The following is a 27,483-nucleotide window of genomic DNA, read 5'->3' on the forward strand; positions in this document are numbered from 1 at the left end:
CGGCAAATCGTGAATCATTCTGTCAAAATGATCTTTGACCCAAATCACCATGTTGTACAACATGGATACAATGTGTGAAACTAAAACTCACTCACTCACTCGCTCAAATATAAACTATGTTGTATGAATGACGTAGGTGATGCGTTTTTGTTAAATGTACAAATTGTAGAAAGAAATAGCGATATACCTTTTTATAACAAGGGACCAAATATGTTACAATGTTACAATGTAAATACCTCTTTACTGGTAAACAGATATCTGTATATCTGTTGTGAAAAATCTCAGTAAATTCTGTAAATATATAATGCAAATTGTAAAATCTTAAAATGGCGACAGGGCGGTGGAGCGGTTAACGCCGAAGACCCGTAAAGCGTCGTAAAACGGAACACACCGAAACGGAACGACATTTCGTTGAAAAAACAAATATAATGAAAAGGATCCTTGAGACTTTCTTGCTTTTTAGTGTAATTGTTGTTTGGCTGGAGTGAGTGGACAAGCAGAAGCAGGAGGTCACGGAGATGTGGGATGTTGGGATCGACTGGTGGGGTAGGCTCCGTGGCTGTGAGTTAGTTATTAAACACTTGTGACAACCTAAGATCGACTTATATTTACATGCCCGGTGCTCTCTTATGAATGCTTGCACAAAAAATTGGTACAGACCCTATATAAAGCTGTGGAAATCTAGACTTGTCACATTTAGTAGACTTCCGTGGAAGTTGTATTTTTTTATACATTTGCTTCAATGTTTGGGTGACTTCCTAGTTAGTGAGTGAGTAAGTTTAGTTTTACGCCGCACTCAGCAATATTCCAGCTATATGGCGGCGGTCTGTAAATAATCGAGTCTGGACCAGAAAATCCAGTGATCAACAACATGAGCATCAATTGGGAACCGATGACATGTGTCAACCAAGTCAGCGAGTCTGACCAGCCGATCCCGTTAGTCGCCTCTTACGACAAGCACAGCAAGGCCTAGTCTAACCCGGGACATTCATGGGTCGAAAGGCAAGTTAGAGCGCTGCGATACCTATCTGAGACGGAGTCCAGAGCACAGGGGCTTGTATCGCTTTGAAACGGCGTTCGAAAGACATATAGATGTATAGACCCTACCCTAGTACTATATAAAAGGAAATATGTCTTTCGAACGCCGTTTCAAAGCGATACAAGCCCCTGTGGTCCAGAGCCGACAATTTGTTTGCAGTTGATATGAAGCCCGGATTTTCATTGCATTGGAATGTTGGTCGATCTATTGCATACTCTTTTGTTGAAACTTATACAGCGCGGTACCACATTCAAGAAACAATTGAATGGTAAACACTGTTTCCAGCTGCAATATTGACATCATTTCACTTGCAAAGTCACTTTGATTATTTCAGAGACCATATAATAAATACATATTATATATATGGTCACTCGTTATATTCTGTATCATATCGTCATTTGAATAAAGATGTAACATGTATATGCGGAGGAGCACGGCAACTCTCTGATAATACAAAACTATAATCACGCATAACGATGACTAGGTTTGCCAGCCTGGCTTTCACGTAAGCAAGCCAGGTTCGAAAAAATAATTACGTTAATTGATATCTTTGCTATTCTCTGTATTAACCTTTGTTTCTTGCAATGCATCCACCCTCACTCACTCATTACCTCGCTGAGCCTTTTCTTGCGCAAACGGACACTAACTGCGATATATATGAATGAGCAGCATAGGCATTTCCGGAAAATGCCGAGGGAATCGGATTGTGTCGCCAAAGGGAAGTAACTCTCAAACGGTTGACTACGTGGGAAAAGAAACTAGGAAGTGTAGATTTCTTTTACATTTATCGGAAACCTGCGTTTATTTCAAAGGATAGCTCGTGTAAGTATCAGTAACAATACTTAATGGTTATACTGTTCTGTAATCCAATTTATTATCAAGGTGAAAGAAAAATATAAGAAAATATATGTGTTCGATGATGACCCTCGCTTTTCGCGCACACATCAATACCACGTTCATGACGTTGCACAACCTCTCTGAACTCCGGCACAAACGTCAGTTGAATCATAACACCTAACTCCTGGAACAATACTAATATTGTCACTGGATCGTCTGTTCCAGACTAATTTTGCACATGCAGCTTGAAGTTGCTGAGGGAAGACTTAAACTAAACACAAATAAGTATTATGTGTCAGTCCAAACGAAGTATTCTTAAAAGACACTTTAAGCAGCCTGATCGCAGGGATATGAATACATTTACACAGGAGCCAATGTTAGCCCAGCTGAGATTTGAAGTGAGGTCCTAACTAAGAACCCAAGAAGTTCCAGATTAGAATTAGTCTTCAGTAATCCATGCTTGTTGTCAGACACATGTCTGTGTAATGAAAATATTGGCATGAACATTAACCCGAACACAACTGTTCCAATGGTAAACGTTCCTGGAAACTTTGTGCAGTTTCGACTCAATACATCAGCTAGTTCTGGGTACAATGGATATTTTGGCGCACGCAGCCCCAGATAAAAATACTTTATTTGTTCATGTCAGTTTCTGCAATGTATTTTGATTAGGATGTTTTTGTGAATATATGAAATAGTTTGTATTCGACTAGGTTTTCATTATATACAGGTCAGGATACGGGTGTGTCAGTTGGCATGTTATGAATATGAGCAAAGAATTTTCTCATAGACTCATGACCACACTTGAAAAAGATCATGTCTTACGCGACAGAAGTTTTTGTACATGTGAATTCTCAAGACATTACTGTCTTAGGGTCGTCAGGACCATCTTGTTATAAACTTGTTCCATGTGAAAGTTCTCACCTAGTGTGAGTGTAAGTGACTTGCAGTGGTTTTTGTTGAACCAGTGTACTTGGTACTGACTAGTGAGGGTCGCTTTGTTCATTTGTTAGACATGTGAGTGTAGTGCTACCCCTAGGCTTCAGAAAGGGCAGGGTTAATAACCTCAAAGGGCATGTTGGTGAAGATAATTGAAAAAACAACAAAATGTATAAGAAGTCAAATTGTCTTCTAATTTCAATTCTAAAGTTTGTTTTTACTCTTCTCAGTTTGTATTTTAAGATCAGAATTTGAAAAAAGCATTTCAAATCTGGAAAATACACACTAGTCATAGTAAAGGACTGTAATTGAGGCAAAAAAGGGCAGGGCGCAAAATAAAAAGGTCAGGACGCATATGATAAGTCAAAGGGTAGGGCGCTGCGCCCTCCTAAATATGCCTAGGGGGAACACTAGAGTGTGAGTCGGAACCTGAGATTTGTCACTGTTTGAACATCTGCTTGTATGAGAAATGTGTTTTGCTATGGAGGGCCGTTATGGCTATGTGTGAAATCAACATGAACCCGTCATCATGTGACGTATCTGTTTATACTATTTCCTGTGTACAATTGTGCAGGGAAAATTTTGTATTCTTATATATGGTTGAACGTTGTGTGTAACAAACCTGTAACCCGTGACAAATACATCTGTTGTCACTTGGTATTTATGTGCCCGACTTGATGCATCAGAATAAACATCTATTGACAGAACTTTCGTATCACTTGTTTGAGTTTGGCATGTGCATGAGATTTGTTTAGGTGTATTATAACACCATGAGCCAATCCAGTTCTGCCAGACTGTCTGAGAATATTTAAGTAAGCATGCAGGGTTAAATGCCCTGAGTCGCAGGAATAGCAGCAGTGTTTAAGCAAAAACACCCCAAAAAATTGGCTCACATCTGTATCCAGTTGCATGGATTGACACTCATGCGATTGATCACTGGATTGTATTTTTAATTCTCAATTATTTACAGACCACTGACATAGAGCTGGAATAATGAGTTAGAAATAAAACTAAATTCACACTTGCTCACTCATAGGTAAGATGTTTTATTTAGTAAGACCTTATTTAGTAGTCATGACATTTTGTAGTGACCCTCCACTTTCAGACAAAATTCATCCGGAATTTGTAGCTAAAACACAAATGGAAAATGCCCCTCAGTAATGGTCCATTACAAATACATACTGATTAATTATGTGGAAAAATGTTTATAATCAACACTTTATTCTCAAAAGAAAAAAACCATTCAGAAACACAAATGCAAATGAGGATGTTCATTTAATTATGCAGTGACGTTGCCAGTACCGTGTTGAAACCAAATAACAGTTACCTGTTGTTCAGTAACATCATTTTAATAATATTTGATCATTTGCAGTCAATTCCCATCTAGAAAATAATTCTGAAATTATATTCTGGGTTTGTATGTTGTACATTGTCTAGTTTTGTCCACATGTTGATGTAACTTTGCACCGTCACATTTTATTTTAAATAATACTTAAAATATTCTTTGCATCACTTCACAGCGTTGCTTATCTATCAGATTCTACCAAGAAACATTCATTATCGTTGCAAAATAGTTTTATGTTGAGATCATTATGTACAAAGAATAAAATACTGAAGTCATAATTTAAACTGCATTGATAACAAAATGTATAAAATGTTTGCTCTATGACTCAGAAATTTGGGGAACAATGTATTGTCATAACACAGAAAAAGTCCATGCTCAGTTTTGCAACTCTGTCCAAGGAACTGGTTGCAGCTCTTCCATTAAAGCTCTTTTGGCAAAATGTGGAAGATAGCCACTTCATGTCAGTTATAAAACGAGTTATTTCATACTGGTTATGACTACAGCGATAAGACTTTCTAAACGTTACTACGGTATAATGAAAATGAAGGATGATAATGGAGATACAAGTTGAACCTCTTCAGCTAGGCCAGTGCTATTTCAGTATGGTTTTGCATATGTATGGATCCACAACGCCCAAGGCCCAGTTTTCATTTCGGGCAATCAAGTAATGATATCTTACTTGTCTTGGGGCTGCTAGATAGTTTCTACTTACGGTTTCAAACTGCAAATAAACATGGATTTCATTTCATGTCTGCTCATGATGTAGCTATTAAATTTCGCAAATGTTATAAAGTAGAGTTATCTCACTTTGCTACTTTAGTATTTAGCACTCTTGATTACTAGCATGTAATGAAATCAGGCTAAGTGGAAAATTAGTCAGAATCTTACTCTCTTCAAATCACTTACCCTGTGGCAACTGGCTTTTTAAAAGACTTTTGAACCCCTGCATTGTATAGATATATATTACCAAGAGCATTCATCCGATATTGCAAGCTCCAAGTATTTGTGTGCATATTCATTGCTTAAACATGACATTGTCTATGAAACATATTTGAAAGTATTATCTTCTGTGAGTTCTTTAGATCTCTTATGATATATACCTGTGGCAATATAGTAAACTGAATGTACAAACCTATAGAAGGTCTAAAAGTGATCATTTCAGTTTTCCCACGTGTGCAAATTTGCTCAATATTGTCCAGGATGAATACCATGTTCTATTACAATATGCTTCATTTACGTATCAGATATATGTGCCCCAATATTATTGTGTAAATAAATAAATTATGAATGAATAAATTCTCAGCCCCATCACTGGTCATATAACATTTACAGTATTTTGTTTGATTTTCTTTTGCAGGACTTCTAAACACGAAGAATGAAATAAATACACATGTTTGGGAATTGTGTGTTGTTCCTTCCAAGACATTATGAAGCTTACTTCACAGCCTTTAGTTCTCTGGAGGAAAGGGTTGTCACTAGCCATTATTGTCAATGTACTGATGAATATTGCCTTGACCCCATGTCAGGGGAAGGTCATCAAACTCAAGTTGCATCATGGCCGCCGACACACAGATTTCACTACTGGTCAACGCAGCAAACGTGCAGCTCAGAACCTTCACGGCCAGTCTGGTGAGGGCTACTATATTCAGATGGACCTCGGCACGCCTCCACAGAAGGTCAGTGTATAGAAGGTGTTAGTGAGTGAGTTTAGTTTTGCATCACACTCAGCAATATTCCAGTTACATGCTATTTGGCGGCAGCCAATAAATAATCTAGTCTGTACCAAACAATCCAGTGATCAACAGCATGAGCATCAATATGCACAAGTGTGATAAGATCATGTGTCAACCATGTCAGGGAGCCTAACCAGGGAGGCTGTCATATAGACCCTGAAACAAATCCGAGAAAATCCATTTTTTTTGTGAAATATGTTCATTTCAGAGACAATGTTAGGCTATGAATATATGTGAGATGGACATATAAAAGATCCTAAACTCTGTGTCATTATGAAGCTAATTCGGAAAGAAATCATTTTATACAATATTTTAATGATTTTTTAGGTTTAATATATGTTTTAGCATGTTATTGCATAAAATAGTGTCTGTTCAGGGATTGAAATAGTGTTTTTTGTGCATGTCATGACATGGTAAGTATTGAAGTGGCCTGGGTTAAATATTTCCCGTGTGCCTTAGCTGCATGACTTAAACTATGAAAATGTTACTGATCATAACTCATTTAATGGAAATAACTTTTGCCAACTCAAATGATTGCGAACTAATATTTGATCGAACTATATAAACTGATCGAACCTTTTATTGGTTACACTCTCAGTCTTGTAGCTTATCATGGGTGCAACCATTTTGAATGCCAGAACCCATAACATTAAGTCTTGTTTTGTATGACAACACAGAAGTCCCCATGGCCCTTAGTATGGTGATCTACCTTCAGTTATTGGCAACCTATAGCTCATTTTTATATTGTACTGTCCTGTATAGATACACTGTTTTAGGTCTATTCACTAGTTTTACATTCTACTCTTTGCTATCCTAGTTAGTTTTACTGTCCTTTGTCGACAGGGTTTTACAACGTATGTGCTATTAATTCATTTGTATTTTCATAATTACTCGTTCTCGTCACGATATGGCTGCAATATTGCCGATGTGAAGTTAAATATTAACTCACTCACTCACTGTATGACAACATAGTTTTTTAAGGTTTGTTTCTCTATCCTGAACACATTTTGAGTTGAATTAAACTTGCAGTAAGGAAATCCTGGTCTCAACTTTACAATCCATGAAGATCGTGGGCATTATTGATCTTCAATAACCCATGATTGCCAAGGTGTTGACTAACAGGATTGCATGGTCAGGCTTGTTGGCTTGGTTGACACTTGTCATCGTATCCCAGTTGCACAGATGATGCTCATGATGCTCATGCTGTTGATCCCTGGATAGTCATGTCCAGACCGGATTATTTACAGAGTGCTGCCATACAGCTGGGTTTTCACTGAGTGTGGCATGAAGCTAAACTCACTCACTCAAGTTTACAGGTTTACATGTACGTTATATGTTTGTTTATTTAAATTGAAATATAATTGTTGTGATGTTTAATGTTTCCGCTCTTAGAGCTTAACATTAACTTATGACTGCCTTAGCTATTCATTAAAAGAACTTCGAATATCTAGTCCTGTGATCATAAGGTATGGGCACAAGCATTACAATTATCTGTCTGGTGCACAATGGCACCACTTTAAAAAAATGCATTTGTATCCCTACTGGTTTTCTATAGTTAACATGTTATTTTAGAAAAACAAGAAGGCATAAAAATAGGGAATAAGAGCAGTGTCCATTTAAGGACATCAGATGTAGCACATTGTCTGCTGATTTCTTGTGTCAATCATTTTATAGTTTTCTTTGGTACTCCCTGGTTTTGACATTAGAAAGTGCATGCATGAAAATACACAGGAAATAACACAGATATTCCTCATTTGCTGCAGTCTACAGCATATTCTATATCTGTTGATATTGAATCAGTTGAATCTGGTTCAGTTACAGCCTACTGGGAATAGATTTATGTCTGCATCTGATGATCATGTGTCACACATTGTCTCTCTGTTACCATAGCTACTTCTATTTTTGCAGTTAAATGTTCTTGTTGACACTGGAAGCAGCAACTTTGCCATTGCAGCATCGCCGGATGATCAGATCAGCAAGTTTTTTCACACCAATGAGTGAGTACACCATGAAATATATGTTGGTTTACTGTACAATTTTTACTTTAAGAAAATCATATTGTACATGTCTGTTGTAGCGGCCACTTTGAAGAATTCATTTTAGTTCCATTGGTCATCCATTTGTGTTTGTATCATTTTATGAAATTTTAGGGTCGGGGGTGGGGGGGGCTTGGGGGGGTGGGGTTCTTCATTACCAGAAACAAAATAATACAGATATGCAAGTGCGAGGCTGTGATACATATGGCATAAAGTAATACAGTTACATAATGTACAAGATGAGATATCATTGTAATGATATTTTTATGTACATGCATGATGCATTAGATAGATGATGTATAGATAATGTCAAGTACAAACCAATACAGTATGAGTCACTGAAGTACTGGCGAAAGAGCTCCATTTATGACGGAAGTTGTTTGATTTGTTATTTTTTGTTGATACATGCATGTGATTATCCACAAGAAATATTTCTTTTAGAGTTCTTATGTGTAAAGTTAAATTTGGAAGCATATTTGTAATGTTGCATATGTGAATATGTCACTTTGCAGCAATGATGATGTGATTTAGAAGTCTATTTTCACCTTAAGTACCAAACCAAATCATATTTTTTGATAATTCCAATGGATGTCAATAAAAATTGGTATGCAAGATTTTTAAGTTCATCCAAACGTTTAAGTCACCTGACATTCAACATTTTTCATTGTGACTAATTCCCTGTTTGTGTAAATAATCCCTCGTAGAAATATATACTGAAATCCCTTTCTATATACTGTAAATATATTTTCCCAATCAAAGTCAGTTTCAGGAAATTTTAAGTTGCCATTTATTACAAATTTTTGGATATTGTTCATTTAATACAAGTAAGTTTATCATAAAAAATTCTGCAGCCTTTTGATGCTTTTACTAAATATTTCTGGCATTGGGTAATACTCATATTACTGACTGGAATAGAGTGACAGTGCTTTAAAGTATATTTACAGGATTCAGGTGATATGTTTAGTAAGTATCTGAAATCTAAACAAGTACGTTTGATATGATACTTCTGTTTTAACAAAGATTCTATTGATTGTAATCCATTCTCATCACATATGTCCCTAATATTCATAATCTCTGTCTCTGCACTGTTTTTTTATGAAATATGCAGAGTTTTGGAAGTTGTGATTGAACCACAGTGGTTGAGATAGAATTTCATTAATGGTGTTTGGGTCAACATAATGTTGTTTGTGAAATAGGTTCCATGGTTTCAGTACATCATGCCAAAAAGGATTTTCAATCTCAGTGTAAGTTTCAGAATTTCCTCCAAAGTTAAATACTAGTATATCTTTGGGAGGTAGTCCGTAGGCGCAGTTGAGAGTTTAATTATAGACAGATCAACTAAGGTGAAGTCATTTTTACTTCATTACAAATGTATTATGAAAACACATGAAACACTTTGAAGGTTAATCATCTGCCAGTGGTAGAAATGGTAAAAAAACAACGGAAACAGGACGGAAAAACAACAAAGCCAATGTACGTCTCTATATTTTGTCTCATAACTCTAATTAGTTTATTGTCATATTTGTATGATTTTTAAAATTAATAAAAGAACACACGGTCTGCTTGTACTTATAGTAAATTTTTAACATAACATCAACATTTATACATTGTATAGATTGCCAATGTGGATCTTATTTCATACACATTCACGATCTAGTAGATCTTCTGCCATATAGATTTTGCTGAATGCTACAAGAAATAAATTAAAACAAAATGCAAATAATGAATGTAAAAGAGACTAATTTTAAAGCAACATTGTCAGGCTACTACCTTGTTCAGGAATGTATCCATCAATATCCACATAAAAGTACGATATTCCATTCATCTGCAGCTGGTAAATAATCCTGCTCTGTGTTGTGTGTCTTACAACAGTCTAATTTGCGAAAAAGTTACACATTGTTTCACGTCTTTCACATTGGTGAAAACCTGATAAACCTCTCATTGGTCACCCAAGATAGCACACCTGGCAACTAATTATATGATGTCCGCCATTCTAAGTAATTTAGTTAACCAATAATGAGCAGTCAATCAATCAACGCAAGGGTGGTTAATTCTTTGAAGGGATGATGTTGTTTTTACACTCGCACTTTACGACAGGGTGTAGTCAGTATAGATCAGTACATCTACGCACAGTTCCTTTTGACAAATCTGCTGGAAGATAAAAGTAATTAATCAATCAGGGTGTTATCGGTTAATACTTTGATCGATGTTTGTTTTTGTAGTTCAGCTGATAAGCCCTCCTGCATCACTTACATGCACATATTACATAACATACAATACATTTGCCAATACAGACCTTAATTTATAATGTTGAGTATTTACTCCAGACAGGAGATATGCCAAATGGGAACCTTTGTTGAGTAACCGAAGTGGTGTTACTACTAATTATACCTGTTATAAATTCATTAACTGACCATCCAGAGAATGATGACAAATAACGTGTAGGTTTACACCATCAAACGCGAGTTACAGCAAGGAAGATGTAATCTCTGTGTCGCATGCAGCCTGAAAACACTGTTTTGAGGATACCAACGGAACTTCGTTACATAAGGAATACATACTAGCATTTGCTGTGTACTTGGGTAAATAGGTGTAATAAGTTGGGTTTTTTTACGTAAGAAGATTTTCAGATTTCTCTACCACAGGCAAAGTCATCATTTTTAGTTTACAAATTCAAATAAATCAACTGTGTCTTTTTATTATCATAAATAATAAACCAGGGTAGCTACCATAGCTACCAAAATGTACGTATGATATTTGCTATCACAGCTGAACCAACACTCAAAACTATCTAAATATAAAGCTTTGCAATCTTTCAGACTGAAACAAATGGCTTGCTACTTGCCTGTAGACATCATATTTTCACATAACATGATTAAATATAGATGTTAAAAACACAGAAATAGGATCAAATTGAATCAGTCACTATACCATCCAAGCATCAGTAAAAACCACACTGCTGGGATATTTGGTTACGATCAGACAAGGAATACCGTGGATATTTTTAAATAATGGCATATGATGGGCATCCGGCCTCCTGATTGTTTAGGTGAAGAAATTCTGCTAATATGGACAGGAGCCCAGTCCCTTTGTCCTTTTGTCACGGTCGAGGGAGTGGGCGCTGACCAATTTGCTGTTTTGTTTCGTAATTAGAACGTTGAGCCAAATTCAAATGTATGTAATACTAGGTAGATGAAACATTCAGAAACAGATTAAATTAATTCATTAGAAATTAATTTAAATTAATTAGAATTAGCAATCAAGGGATGTTTTGTTTCTTTGTTTTTAACATTACGTCATATACTGTAAACAGCCAAATTTTCGCGAACTTTGCTTCAGACTTCATGACGCGAGAATAAAAACATGCTATAATATAGATATATCATACACTCTATTCAGGTAAGTCAGCAACACAAAAACAATACAGGTGTCATTGCTCAATCACGTTTCACCGCTAGGCTAAACTGGATTAACACGGCTCAATCACATTCTATTTTCATTGCTGTAGCACCTAATTAAAAAGGATTAATTCTGAAATCAATTACATTAATTTGTTGTTAGATCACTTCGCAAATCTGTTTATAACAGCTCAAAGGTCACGCATCTGCGTGTCGTGTAAAAATATCCAGAGACGCCCCTGTAACAAGATCATCTCGCGAAAATAAGAAGGCGCGTAAGGGTTAAGTGACCATCACTCGCGAAAATTTATAGGTGCGGAATTAAGACACTTTACAGTAGTTACTAAGTCTTGTATTTCCACTAATAGTCCTACCTGGTATAAAACCAGTTTGATTACAATGAATAAGGATCAAATTGATATACCATGGATATATTTAAATAATGGCATATGATGGACATCCGGCCTCCTGACTGTTTAGGTGAAGAAATTCTGCTAATATGGACAGTTTTTAGTCAATGTGCAATACAGAATCTGATGTTATAAATGGCGCTGAGTAAAGTAGTAGGCCTCCAGTTTTTGAGTAATGATCTGTCGTTAATGATTTTGGGATACAGGTGATAACACCCTGTTTAATGTTTGAAGACATTTCATTCTTAGTTGATACATTTATAACAAATCTATAAATGCATGCTTTTAATCCCTTCCAAAAAGGCCTAAAGTAATCAATAGGAAATCCATCAATCCCTGGAATTTTATTATTCTTCATCTTGACAACTGCATGAATTATTGCTAATTTCCTCCATACTGATTTCTTTTTCAAGATTCTGTCATAGTGTTTTGTGAAGAGTTGGAGTTTATATAACCTTTAACGAGTGACTCAAGTCTTCCTCCTTATTCTGTTCCTGAGCAGCATAGAGATTTTTATAAAATAACTTTACTTCATTAAGTATTGACTTACTGTTGCATAATTTCTTTGTAATTGTTAGTTATCAATTCATTGATTGATTTTTTGGAGAGATTTCGATTTTCGAGATGGTAGAAATATCTTGAAGGTTTTTCCTCCTTCATAACAAAGAATTCTGTATTCCTTTCATTTCCTCAATTTTGATTTCTTCCTTTTCTTTTTTATGCTTTGATAATTCATTGAGAAGATCTTTATCCATGTGTTGATAGTTTTTTCTAATATTGTCCTCAACCTGTTTTATTTTTGGTTTTGGTTTTTATGTACGTATCTTGTGTTATTAAGTCCCATATTTGGAAAATTCAGATCTGCCTACCTGGCTTATTTTGGTATATTTTCTGCAATTTTTAACCTTTATGTACGATTATATGCCCATATACCAGATTGTATCCCAGTCAAGTTTTTTGTCCCAAAAAAATTATTTCATTCCACTCTGTAGTTCAGCTTTTAGTATTAACCATCATTGTCTGTTCTTCAAATACATGGCTGACCTTCCTCTTCGGTCTGACCTATCTGTGTCAGTGAATCAGTTTGTTTTCTTCTTATATTTCATTAACTCAGAAACTGATCCCAGCTCAACTGAAAAAGGGATATATGTGCTGCATCACCTTTAGCCACCTTTAACACCTGGGTGCAACAAGGCGTGAAGCCTATTTCTGGTGTCCCCTGCTGTGATATTTCTGGAATATACATAAAGTGGCATAAAACTGAACTAACTCCCTTTCATGACTTAAACGTCTTTCTGTGCTTCATCAACATCATCATCATCATCATCATCATCATCATCTGACCAATGGTCTTCTCTGTTGTCAGGTCATCCACGTACGAGGACAGCGGGACATCAGTGTACGTCCCTTACACCCAAGGGGACTGGACAGGTGAGCTGGCTACTGACATGGTCAGCCTCCCATCGCTACCCAACATCACTGTCAGGTCCAGCATAGCCTTCATCACAAGGTCTTCCAACTTCTTCATCAACACGTCAGACTGGCAGGGCATCGTTGGATTCGCATATCAGGAAATTTCACGGGTAGGACTCATGCTGGTGTTTCTTTCAGATGTTCGGTGAGGTGGCGTCGTTAAAATTTTATAAAATTCAATTTCAGCAAACACATTTGTAGGTATTGTTGTGCTTCACTGTATCAGTTAATAGATTAGATTGATCTTCAGCAACCCATGCTGATCATAAGAAGCAACTAATGGAATCTAGTTGTCAGGCTTGCTGACTTGGTTGACACATGTCATTGTGTCACAGTATATCGATACTCATGCTGTTAATGACTGGAGTATCTGGACCAGACTTAATTACTTTCTAAACACCACCATATAACTGAAATATTGTTGTGTGTGGCTTCAACAAAAAATACCAAATGTGATGGTTGTAAGAGACATAAGGATCAGTAGTCACGATCTGAGACATTGTCATCAAACTGAAATTTTTGGGACAGTTGCTCATAATATCAATAATAATGAGGGTACTTACACTGCACCAAACTCCATGCCACAAACAGGCGTGCACAAAGTGTGCACAAAAATCACATTATTATTACCCCGGGTAACCCAAGCTGCCTGTTAGTCGCGAGAAGGTTATTGTCATGTGACTTTTCCCACTTGGTACCCATTTTTCTGCTAGTAGAACAGAGGAATTAACTGAAATATTGCTAAGGGCAGTGTTAGTCGTATCATCATATTTCCCAAAATCTAAAATGGGAATCCTCCATTATAGGCTAATTATTCAGTAACAAGCCAGATATTTCTCAACTAGTTTTAAAAAGCGTTGAAAATGTATGTATATTGGGGTGTTTTTAGACAGTTAGTATTGTGAAACAGAATGTGGAATTTCAAATTTTTGTCCCTCTTCAGATTTTCTCATGTGGTTAGAAAGTCAATTTGAACATAAGATGATCTTTACCTCTTGTCACATTGTCCTTTCTTGTTACGATGGTTACTGTCCCGTGAAGGTCCCGAGTTAGAATAGGCCTTCAGCAACCCATGCTTGCCATAAAAGGTGACTATGCTTGTTGTAAGAGGCGACTATGCTTGTCATAAGAGGCGACTAATGGGATCATGTAGGTCAGGTTCGCTGACTTGGAGATGACACATGTCATCGGTTCCCAATTGTACAGAGCGATGCTTATGTTGTTGGTCAATGGATTGTCTGGTCCAGACTCGATTATTTACAGACTGCCGCCATATAGCTGGAATATTGCTGAGTGCGGCGTAAAACTAAACTCACTCACTCACTACCATGGTTACTGAATTGTTGCAGCCTGCTGGGGATGTGGAACCATTCTTTGACAGTCTGGTGAAGGAGGGTCATGTCCGAAATCTCTTCTCTATCCAATTGTGTGGGGCTAAAGCACTTGCCAATTCACCTTCTCTCAACTTGAGCACTAACTCGATGGACGGCACAATGGTAAGTCTTGTCTACAGTGTAGGTAAACTTAGCCACAGTATATATTATTCGTTACACTCCTCTACTGAGTCTAACAAACCCAAGTAGGAGGTCGCATCTGGTGTCCTTTGAGTGACCTATGACTGACCGTCCAATCAAACGCGATATGGTGGAACTGATTTAACCAATCAGACAATGACTACTGTTAGGGTTTGGTGGGACTACAAAATTCCCCAGTCACTGACACTGGACAAACAGACCCGTAAAGGTCCGGGGTAGAATATGCCTTCTGCAACCCATGCTTGCCATGAAAGGCAACTATACTTGTCGTAAGAGGTGACTAACAGGATCAGGTGGTCAGGCTCGCTGACCTTGTTGACACGTCATGGGTTCCCAGTTGCACAGGTCAATGCTCATGCTGTTGATCACTGGATTGTCACTCACTCACTTAAGGTGAAACTTTTTATTAGTTACACTCTCAATCTTGAAGCTTAACTTGTGTGCAGCCATTTTGAATGCCAGTGCCAAGTCCTGTTTTGTATGAAAACATAATTTCAAGGTTTGTTTATCTATCCCAGACACATATGGAGCTGAATTAATCTTGCAGTGAGGAAATCCTGATCTCAACTTTACAATCCATGAAGATCTGGGTTATAACTGATCTTCAATAACCCATGCTTGTCTAAGTGGATATTAACAGGATGTGTGGTCAGGCTTGCTGGCTTGGTTGATGCAGGTCATCAGTTCACATGTCACTAAACTCACGCTCACTCACGCCTCAGCAAATGAAAATCCTCATAAAACATAGATATTTGACCTGCAGTATATACACTGAGGGCTTGCTGATCACATGGTTACCATTAGCCAATATTTTTGCAAGCTGACATCCTTAAAAATTAACAAATTGCTGTTTTCAGCGACTGTTTATGCACTGTTTACACTGTTTGTTATGTGCTCCATGTGCATCACCCAGAAGCAGTCGTATGGAAAATAGCATTTGGAATTATTCAGTTACAAATCTTTTCAAGGAAAAAGTTCAAAAGGTATGAGCAAAAGTCCTCTTTCGTGATTTTACAAGCTGTGTTCTGATTGGTCAGTCTCAAAGTTTACCTGACGCAACCTCCTACTAGGCTTTGTTTGACTCAGTAGAAGAGTGTATCGAATAATACTGAGGCTAAGTTTACTTAGACTGGTCTTGTCTACCATGCTATGTGGGACTGAAAGTCGCTTGTTTGGTAATTACCGATGAAGATCCGGGACTGGATGACAATATGATGATATGTGTCAACCAGGTCATCAATCCTGAGCACCAGCATGGGTTACTGAAGACCAATTATAATGCGGATCTTCATGGGAGACTAGCGTGGATTGCTGAAGACCAATTATAATGCGGATCTTCATGGGAGACTAGCATGGATTACTGAAGACCAATTATAATGCGGATCTTCATGGGAGACTAGCATGGATTACTGAAGACCAATTATAATGCGGATCTTCATGGGAGACTAGCATGGATTACTGAAGACCAATTATAATGCGGATCTTCATGGGAGACTAGCATGGATTACTGAAGACCAATTATAATGCGGATCTTCATGGGAGACTAGCATGGATTACTGAAGACCAATTATAATGCGGATCTTCATGGGAGACTAGCATGGGTTACTGAAAATCAGTTCTAACCTGGATCTTTATGGGTTGGGTACATATTCAATCAGGTCTCCATCTGTTACAGCTGTTGGGGGGAGTGTCAGAAACTCTGTATAAAGGCAACATCTTCTACACACCCATACACAGGGAGTGGTACTACGAGGTTGTCATCACAGACATCCACGTCAACAACGAAAGTCTCAAGCTGGATTGTAAAGAGGTAAACATTATTTGATAACAGTCACTGTCTAAACCAAACCGACAAACTTATTTTCAAAGTCATTTGTGTTGCATTAGAGGGAAGAATACACCCGAAGGTTTTGGACAAAATTGTCTTGTCACAGAAACTTTGTGATTATGAAATTAACGTATTGGGAAATTCACTCATTGTCATAGGTCATTCCTAATCACAAAGTGAATCTAACAGGATATTTGGCACATGTCAAAAATTACTTCATTGCGGGGACCGTCTATGTCTACAACTAAGGGAGATGAAAGGAGTCTGAAAATAATTTTGTAATTCAGGATAACAGTTAAGGTGTCAGAATTCTCTGTATGGAGTTGCTTCCCTTTTGCATGCTAGGAAGCTATGATGGTTTATTCAAATCTTTGTTCCCAAAGTTTGTTTTGAGGTCTGTCACCATCATACCAGTGTTCTGCTCAGGACCACTTAAGACTTTCTTCCTGTATTCAGTGGATGGTCTGGTCGCCTAGTGGTTGAACCATTGCTTGTTACGCAAAAGACATGAGTTTGATTCCTGACATGGAAATATTGTGTGAGGCACGTTCTGGTGTCCCTTGCCCTTACATGGGGATATTACCAAAGGCAAAAAACTCTCACTCACAACCACATTGAGCTGTGAATCCGAAATCTGATTGGCGTTAAACCCATCTTACTCACTATCCCTTGTACAGGGCGGGGAGTTAGGAGTTTATGGGTTTGTTATTCTCTATGAGAGTGCTCTATATTTGATGGCAATTTCTGGTGTACCACACAGTGCAATTATAAATGACTGGTATATTGCTGAATGTGACTGTTTTCAGTACAATTATGACAAAACCATCGTGGACAGTGGAACTACCAACTTGCGTCTCCCTGACAAAGTCTTCCAGGCCCTTGTGAAGAGCGTTCAGGACAAAGTCAATGTAAGTGACTGTGACCTTCCAAGTCAGCCAGGTCAGACACAATGTAATGGAAGTGTCAGGTCCTGGCGAAGGGCCTTCAGGTCAGACACAATGTAATGGAAGTGTCAGGTCCTGGTGAAGGGCCTTAAGGTCAGACACAATGTATGGAATTGTCAGGTCCTGGTGAAGGGCCTTAAGGTCAGACACAATGTAATGGAAGTGTCAGGTCCTGGTGAAGAGCCTTCAGGTCAGACACAAAGTAAGTAGAGAAGTCACAGGTCATGTTTAATGAGTTTCACTTCAGGTCAGATTCAAAATATGTAATACTTCTGTGGGTGTGCTTTGCTCTGGCAAAAAAAAAATAATTTGCTTCCATTTTCTTAGACTTCTCCAAGATCAAGTGATCCCTCTTAAGCCACAGGTTTAACGGCATGAAGAGTAAGGGAGGTAACTGGTACATATTTGCCTGTACTTTGTGTGAAGGAGACTTATAGAGACATGGAATTGTAAAATTACTGAGATGTAGTGCCTTTCTACAATGTAACCATTGAATCAACATCTCAATCAATTGTTCAACCTTTAATTCAGCCAGTCAGCATGCAACTTGGTCAACCCACATTCACTATGTTTCAGATCCCCGACTGGTATTCATCTCAGGACTTCTGGAGCGGCACGGAGGTGGTGTGTTGGCCTGACCTTGTCACTGTCTACACGGGCTTCCCCACTGTGTCTGTGGCTCTGATCATGACCAATAACACCTTCTTCCGTCTCACTCTGCTACCTCAGGTAAGTTTTCATTATCATCGTTGTCGTCATCATTGTCATCATCATCATTGTTATCATTGCCATCACCATCATCACCACCGTCATCACCACCATCATCACCACCATCATCACCACCATCATCACCACCATCATCACCACCATCATCACCACCGTCATCACCACCATCATCACCACCATCATCACCACCGTCATCATCATCATCATCATCATCATCATTGTCAAGGTTTGGTGTACAATACATTATCTGCTCTTCCATTCAGCAATATCTGCGTCCTGTGCAAGACCCCAGTGATCCAACAATGAGCGGCTTCTGCTTCAAGTTTGGCATCGCCTCATCAACAGCAGGTGAGTTGCTTGCTTCTACTTAATCCAGAGCAGACAAGACTTTGCTGCTCATAAATCCTGTCAGCAGCTGTTAGAGACAGCATGGTTCAATTTCAAAGGACGTTATAAGTTTTTATAGCTAAAATGGATAGAATTATCACTAAAACGCCTGCACATATCAGAATGAGCGGGCCACTGTAACTTGATAATGCCCGCAAAATGCTTGACGATGGGCCATTATCAAGCCTGTTGTTAGGTGACGTCATAAGTAGCTCAGCTGTTGAAGTTCAATCACCTACGGCTCGTTTGAACAAGGGTTCATTTTTTACCATATATTTGGCTCACATTCGTCACGTGTACCTGTGCCATTATGCACTTTCCTGCCTGTGCCAACCATAACTGTACCATAAATGACAACATACAGCAATGAAAATATCGACTTGAAGTCTAACGTTGTTCATCACTGAAAACAATGGCGGCTGGTAGTATGGACAAAGGTCAAGGTTGAATGTCGTCACTCGCAATAGTGACGTTATCTGTGTTGTCTATATTTGTAAAATGTGTGTCAGTGACCTCCATCGTTTGTTGTTGGCAGTAAATGCTTCTAAACCTCCTTCGTTGGGCAGTTAATGAAATACCTCAGGCTTCTGCAAATGATAATGCCCTGAAAAATAGCGTTACCCTTATAATAGTGTAATGTATGTGGGCTTACGTCATGACCAGTCTCTAACTTTTGTATTTTATTCAATCATGTATTTTTGTATTGTTGTCAAAGCTATGCATTAAGTCAAAATTCATAAAAGATTTTAGAAACTTCTTAAGAACATAACAACTTAGGGTATGAATTTAGAACTTCTTTAATATTTACAACACAAAGTTTCTGGGCTATTGCTTGCCCCCTCATCAGGTGAATAATAAGGGATTTTCTGGTCCAGACTCAATTTAGAGACTGCCACCATATGTCCGGAATATTGCTGAGTGAGGCGTAAAACTAAATTCGCTCACTCTTCCCAGTCTCTATGGTGTCAACTTATCATCCCTGTCTGTTTCAGGTACTGTACTGGGGGCTGTGTTGATGGAAGGTTTCTACGTGATATTTGACCGTGAACACAAACAGATCGGCTTTGCGGAGACAACATGTCCCCCAAGAGGTTCCAGCTCCACTGGACCTGATTCTAAAATCTCCGGCCCTTTCACACAAGCAGGTACTGTGGTACATTATGGCTAATATTCAAAGTCAAACAAACTGTGCAGGGTCTCCTTTGACAAAGCAGTAAGGTGATCTTGTAAGTCATGCAGCTGATTAATATTTGAACCTAGTTGAGTTGTGACAGACTAGTACTAAGTCTCTGAACATAGAGTGGAATCCCTCTAATCCGGCATTCATTGGGACGGTAAAAAAAAGCTGTACAGGGGGCATGACGGGTTAGAAAACTTTTCCTTTTTCGACCTGAAAGTGACGGAAAACTACCACTGAACAAAGTGTTGATTGTCATCATATTCTTTTTTTATTAATAACATCTGGGAAAGCATGGAAAAACAAACCAGTCTCTTCACAGTTAAGGACATTTCCATTAGGCATGGGCATATTTACTGCAGACAATCAACAAACAATCATGCGTCAATGTGGTAACTTTGTCAAATTTACTGTTTTCATTCATGCGACAGTTAATTTATAATACAAGTGACACATGTCACTCACCAATGAACTAAACAACAATGAGCTTAATGCTGCTGGTAGTCCTGTGTGTTCTTAATACACGTTCAGCATATCAACAGGAGAACTGACATACCACATGCCAGTTTAGGGAATGTAATTTCTGTACAAACAGTCAGTTGGTCAGTCTTTGTTGTGCCGAAGTAAAGAATATGCTGATGGTAGGTTAGATGGCATGTACATTAATTAGCTCCTATAAGGACCAATTACTGGTGCCGATATTGAGAGCCTGCCAGACTGGAGGGCTGCTAGCTCAGAGAGCTTCTGCTGTACATGATTTTGACCTGAGGAAATATAGATTTGCTTCATTGCGAAAAGGGCTAGGCAGTAGGGAAAATAATGTAGTTCAGGATGTGTGATCGAGGAGAGTTGAGGTCAAATGGAGAGCAATGACGTGACACATTCGGCATTATTGCATGGTAGATGCTGAGATGTAGAAAAAATAAATATCTTCATAGAGAACCTCAACAGAGGATTTTCTGTTAATGTGTATATAGTGTGGCTCGTATAATTAATTAATTAATTGTTTATGAAATTATTTGGTGAGTCAGAGGTGAGAGCGTTTGCTCCAGACAGAGTAGCGAAAGGAACCTTCTTTTGCCTTATTTCACACTCTGCCTTATGTTTTGGAGACAGGGGTGGTGGAGTAGCCTACTGGCTCAAGCATTTGCTCATCATGTCAAAGACCCTGAGTTTGATTTCCCACGTGTAAAACCAATTTCTGATGTCCCCTGATGTGATATTGCTGGAATTTTACTAAAAGCTGCATGAACCTAAAACTACTCTCTGATGTTTGGAGACAGACTGAGGCCTTCCTTGATTAACTTTCACCTCGTGTATATTTCAGACAAGCATCTGATGAGCCAGTGTGCATACAAGAAGCCCGATCAGAAGAACGGCAGCCTCATGGTGGTGGCCTATGTAATGGCAGGAGTGTGTTTCCTCTGTATCACACCACTCCTCGTCATGGTCATACAGTACCAGGTTCGCAAATGTCGAGGTCGACCAAGGGGAGACAACTCCGATACAGGGAATCTTATAAACAGATGACAACCACTAAGAACTATTGAATGATGTCAAGTCTTCACACATGTGGGCAGATACTGAATTATTTTCTTTAAAATTTAAGGGATTATTTTATTTCATGAATTCACAGAGAAATGTAAGGCAGATTTTCTAAATATCTGCTAAATGTTTTTAAAGAAGGTGCACTGAGGTTTGACGAAGCTATTTAAATGCCTGTTACTAAGGTAATCAAGGTAATTTCTTCTTGAACAGATATAACAGTTTAAAACTGACGTAATTAAAAGATATTTACCCATGTTCTTTTGTATGAAATCAACCTGTTCTTTTGTGTTAAATAATGAATTCCAAAATATTGTATACATGATTTGTTTTCAAATACTTTTTCACTGTTATCAGTTAGCAGTGCTTGGTTTGGGCAGCACTTTCATTTCTCATGGGTTACCTTTCTCTGGCTTCATAAACATTTTGGTATTTGGTCTTTACATTGTGCTTCCATAACTTTCACCATCTCTGTTGTGAAAAGTTTGGGTTATTTCAAAATAAGCAATAACTGTGATTTTTCACAGTAGTTTTAAACTTGTGTATAATACATATTGAAGGATAATTGATATATGTTATAATTACCATGGAACATGGATTGTAGGTTGTTATATACGTTGTTTGGTATACTTAACAGGCCTTGATTTAGTGCTTTGTAACTTGAACCGGTGCAACCTAATATTACAAAGTGCAACCTAACGTGCACCTGGTGCAAGTCAATTTTTGAGTGGGTATACTTCTAAACAAGACAACTAAATATTTCATCTACATATTGCATTAAAAGCAGTGCAGCTGGAATCTGACTGGGGCAGCTAGATTTTTATCTTAGGTTGCACCTGGTGCAAGTAGGTTAACATCCCTTAAATCAGGCTTTGCTTAACAAGTGATTTAATATGTTGACGCTCTCAGGAAATTCATGTTTATTTTACAGACAAGATTAGTTTAATTACAGGTAAGACTACACAGTATTTATGATTTGGATATTGACCTTGCCCAGTTGGCAAGAAAGAACTAAAATATGTGCTGTACTATATCTCATTTTGATATATATCAGACAAACTCAAGAAAAACGTCTCAATTTCAAAGAATTTTTTAATGTTAAATTCAGATCATATATTTCCCAATTGTATTGTTTAGTGTCTCTCTGTTTCTTCTATCCATGTTCTACTGACCTTTGTTCCAGCGAGACTGGACGTTGTTATCGTTGTTTGTTGTTTACTGTGCTTTTTGCACAAATTGTCTCCCTTGTCCACAGCTTTGTCAAAGCTTCATGATAAATATGACAACAATAGCAATTCTTTCACAGATTATACAATTATTGATCAATGAATTTGTTTGTTTATTCAAATCATAAGTGAGACAAACTTTGTCGAAAGTGGAGAGAAAACAGAGACGTCTTCCTGCCTGAATCTGACAAACATTCTTTTGGACATGAACCTTGTAGAGTCCTATCTAGGGCTCATTACTCTCAACTCTGTTTACACTTATTTTTATTTGTTTTATTTATACATGCTGTCAAGAGTTCAAGCGGTTTCGACACTGGATCAGTGAAAGAATGTAAATATCTCTTGATGGTATTCACAAGGAAATATTGTAGACATGCATTTTTCTGTAAATTATCTGTAATATGTGTAATGTCATTTGCATATTGATTTTAGTGGGGGTTTTTTTACACATGGTGCTTAATTTTTCCAGTGAGTACTTGGAAGTTATCATTTTGTTTTCTATGGAGAAAAAAACATGTTATTTTTTGTGCATCTGAGGTCAGTGGATGGTGTAGCATTGGCCCCTCACACTAATACCATGGTTTGAATCCTGACATGATTTCCGTTTGTCAAGTCTGTATCTGGTGCTTAGGATCTTTGCAACTGGTCACATTGTTATTGATGACAATAAGATACATACCTGTTGGAATTGCCAAGGATGACCTTGGATGTAGGTCAAGGTCATCATTTCAGTATCCTGTTGTGTACAGAACGTATCATCAATGGATGTGTGACAATATGTCTTCCTGTATACTAATGTATTGTGATGCATGGCCAGTTTTTGTGTTACATTGATTTTAGAACCAACCTTTATCATCAAGGTCCTTGGGTCACGCTTTGTGTTTCATAAGAATAGTTGGTTAATTTACACATGTTGCCACAAGCAATAGTGACAGTTTACTATAGGTGGTAAAAGAAATACCATTGATACTGGGTATCACACTGGGTTATTGCAGCAGGTTGTTAAAATATCTCAGATCTATTGTTGTATTATGGGAATTGAGAAAAAGACAGGTGAATGTTTTGTTGTAAGCAGGTGTAAACATGACAACATGAACAAAACAACTGCAACATCCCTATAGTCATGGTTGTAGCCTTCTCTAGTCAGTTTACGTGCCCCAGTGGATTAAGTGAAATGTTTTATGTGAAGAGTTGCCTCCCTTTATCCTTGTGGGTTTGAAGATTTGCATCACTATAGGTTTAGGTTTTCCTTTCAAGCTTATGCACGATGATATAAAATACCAATAATTATTATTATCTATTATATTATTAAAATTAGGTGTTTGTCAGAAATGTCTTTTCTGGAGGGACATAGAAACTGAAACTCGTATTTGGGGAGGGTTAGGACAAAAGATATTTTATTACAAGGAAATACTGTTCTTTATAATATATATTCCCATAAAATAACAAACATTTGAGACCGGTTGTTATTTTTTTTTATCGCGTACATAAACTCCTTGTTTCTCTCTGTCTTAAAAACCCATGAAGATCCAGGTTAGAATAGGTCTTCAGTAGACCGTGCTTGTCATAAGAGGCAACTAACAGGATCAGGTGGTCAGTTTACCTGACTTGCTTTACACGTGTCATCTTGTCCCATTTGCGTAGACCGATGGTCATGCTGAAGATCACTGGAATATTGTGGAGAGTGGCATAAAACTGAACTCACGCATTCACTCTTTCCTTACAATAAATGGCAGTTCGTGTAGCGAAATAATGCTCAAATCAGCTTTTCCAATATGCAACACTATGAATGTCTGTGTGAAACTTTACCATTTACATTGGTTTAAGTATTCTGGTGAATTTTCTAAGAACTGTGTTTTCGATGACAATTTCATTTCAAGAAAATTGTTTTCTTTCTCCATCACCCTTTTTACCCCATCAGTGAGTTAAGAGTAAACTCATTTGAATAATTGTAAGTTTTTTTCATGACCTACTTTCTGATGTTTTCTTGATGCTTATAAATGTCTTTAATATATACCTGTGTAGCTTGACCTGAGCTACTCCACACAGGCATGACCCGGGAGGTCAAATGGCACAATGGCAGGTGGAGTTAACTGTGTTAAGTATGGCAGCAGAGAATTTGAACAGCGACCATGTCTCGGCTGTTCAGACATGCTGACGATCAACTGACAAAGGTGCACCTCTTCACAATAATAGACTCAACCAGTTGTGACATGGTCACGCGATGCATCAGCCTTCACGTGATCAGATCAAGCTGAACAAGCTGTATTTCAACAAACATTTCATGTTTATTGTCTCAATATATTATGAATGAAAAGTGGGCATAATACCAAATGTCCATCTTGTGCTTCCAACATGAACAACAAAGGTGTGCATTGTAAATAATGTATATTAAATGTTTAAATGACATTTTGTTGTTGACAAAATCATAAGTCTTTATCATCTACAGTACATGATCATGTGAGACTGTGGATCTTTGTCTCTTGGGCAATATATGTATTTAGTTACAACCTTGATTTCTTAAAATTCGAATCTTGAATTTTCAAATGGTAAAGAGTGGCCCCCAAATGGCTTTCATGGATTAGACTGGACCAGTGTACAGTTTTATTTACCTTTTTTGGTTTAAAAAGCCAGAAATTCAGGAAAAAGCAAAATACATTTTAACAATGTTAGAATAGGTGCTGTTAAAAGACAACTGTTAAAAGATGTCTCAAAGATGTGTTATTGAAAAGAGAACTCTTCATTGAAGAGTTCAGTTTCAGGATGTTTTGTAAGCTCAACAGAAAGAGGAAAATAGATGAGACTCGTGTAGTGAAGGAAATTTGCGTGGCTTAATGTATGTCCTCCCCAGTATATTTGACCTATATTTCTCTTCTGTGGCGAGTCTGTCCTTATATATGTCCTCACTAATGTGTCTGTTCCCTGTGATGTGTCTGTCCTCTCTAGTGTGTCTGTCCTCAGTGGTGTGCCCTCAGTGATGGGTCCAGTTCCACGTCTGTCTTATGTTTTGTGTTTTGTCCGATGTCTGTCTTATGTCAGGCCTCAGAAGTGTGTCCTGTCCTATGTCTGTCCACTTACGTGTTTTGTCCTATGTGTCTGTCCTCTCTGGTGTGTCTGTCCTTTTGTCTGCGCTCCCTTACTTGTCCTGTCCAATGTGTCATTTCCAGTGTCAGTCCTACATCTGTCCTCTATGATGTGCCACTTGTTTACCTGTTGATGGTGCTATCAACCTGTATGAATCTTGACTATGTAAGTATTGGACAGATTTAACAAACTCGAACTCACATGATTCCTTAAAGGTCAGTGCATGTCTTCCATTCCTCTACTGAGTCCAACACTTAGATAGTAATGTATCTTTACCATAGCAAAGAAAATTCAGTTTCCATTAGGCAGGAGAGGTGCAGTTATCAATAGCACAAATTGCTGTGTAGAGTTATTTTGGTTGTTTGGTTTGGTTTCAGCACTGTGTTGTGTTTGTGGATTTTGTGCTAACAACAACCAATCATTCAGACCTTCCTGTCGTCTTTAACAGTTTCCATGGAACGGAACCTCCTCAAGACATTTTGTAAATAAATACACAATACCATTTAGAAAGTGGTTAAACGTTACATATGTGATAATATGATTACACTTTCTTAGCAAAGTACAGATTCTAGTACTTTTGTTGAGTTGAGTCCCATCCAGTTTTGAACTCACACCCTCAGAGTCAGTACACAGAGCTTGCGGTCTAGACTGCCATTTGTCTGACTTCCATTTCTGTGGAAACCTTGGTGGCTGAGTGGGTTAGATTGCTGGGACTAACCCAACAGAACTTCTAGAATCTGTACTCGTCTCTGAAGATCAAATCCAATATATGTGTCTTACACTCTGTAAATAATTGTTAGAGTAGGGTAGGTGAGTGTGCAGTTTAACAGGACCCTGAACAGTCAGGTTCTACTTTAAGAGTGATCAGACTGCTCTTTAAAAGTTGTCCATTTGTTTGTAAATATGTGTTCAGCTAGTCCCATAATACTGTAATATTTCTTGCAATGATTGATCCTTTATTATGAATGACATCTATATTTGTATGAACTATATAATTTGTTATATTCATGGATTTTATGCATATATATTTGGATAAATATTATGAATCTATGTACACATTGATCACAGTCTTTAACTACTTTTTCTTCGTGTTACACAAATACACACACACTGAAAATATATCAACGAATAAACAATTGATGACTTCATGTAGTGTTGTGGACATGTTTTCTGATAGTGTTTTCTTTGGGTTGTTTAACACTGCACTCAGCAATATTCCAGCTATATGGCAACGGTCTGTAATTACCCCAAAACTTGCCAGACAATCTAGTGACCAATAGCGTATCGCCCTACGCAGTTGGGTTACGATGACATGTGTCGACCAAGTCAGCAAGTCTGACCACCCATCTCTCGGATTACTGAAGATCATTCTCACATAGATCTTCACAGGTAGGTCACATGAACATGATTGCCACATGCATGAAGTGAGTGATATTCCTGTTATATCAGGGAGTGTCACCTTGTGTGAAGAAAATAATGCCGGATAACCATTTTGCTAAATCCCACGGGTATGGTGCCGCTATACCTGGAGTCAAAATCAGGGCGACCGAACCACAGTTTTGTTATTCTTATAGGATATTTGCACAGCGGATATATCCATGCAACTAGCACATGTGCAAGGTGTTCGAGTAATCAACGGATGTCTCTTTCGTGGCATTCTTATTAACCAACTCAGCTCCACGGGGAGTATTGAACTCATGCATCCTGTTGGGCGCAACGGGTTATCTCACAACCTCGTTTTCACAATGTACCCATTTGCATCTGGGTGAACTGGAAGCAAATAGTGATAGTATTTTGGCCAATCATACTGCATGTTACTAT

At 37.9% G+C, this 27,483-nt stretch overlaps 1 protein-coding gene across 1 annotated transcript; it reads left to right on the top strand.

Moving 5' to 3' along the window:
* Positions 1-1,759: 1,759 nt before the first annotated feature.
* LOC137291905 (beta-secretase 1-like) lies at positions 1,760-26,810 on the top strand. Its single transcript, XM_067823468.1, has 11 exons — positions 1,760-1,861; positions 5,518-5,836; positions 7,802-7,890; positions 13,104-13,320; positions 14,560-14,706; positions 16,421-16,555; positions 17,380-17,481; positions 18,094-18,246; positions 18,507-18,591; positions 19,623-19,775; positions 21,135-26,810. The coding sequence occupies exons 2-11, from the start codon at positions 5,588-5,590 to the stop codon at positions 21,335-21,337; spliced, it is 1,533 nt and encodes a 510-aa protein (XP_067679569.1). The 5' UTR covers positions 1,760-1,861; positions 5,518-5,587; the 3' UTR covers positions 21,338-26,810.
* Positions 26,811-27,483: the final 673 nt, after the last annotated feature.

This window comes from Haliotis asinina, chromosome 1, assembly GCF_037392515.1.
Source record: "Haliotis asinina isolate JCU_RB_2024 chromosome 1, JCU_Hal_asi_v2, whole genome shotgun sequence".
Taxonomy (NCBI): Eukaryota; Metazoa; Mollusca; class Gastropoda; order Lepetellida; family Haliotidae; genus Haliotis; species Haliotis asinina.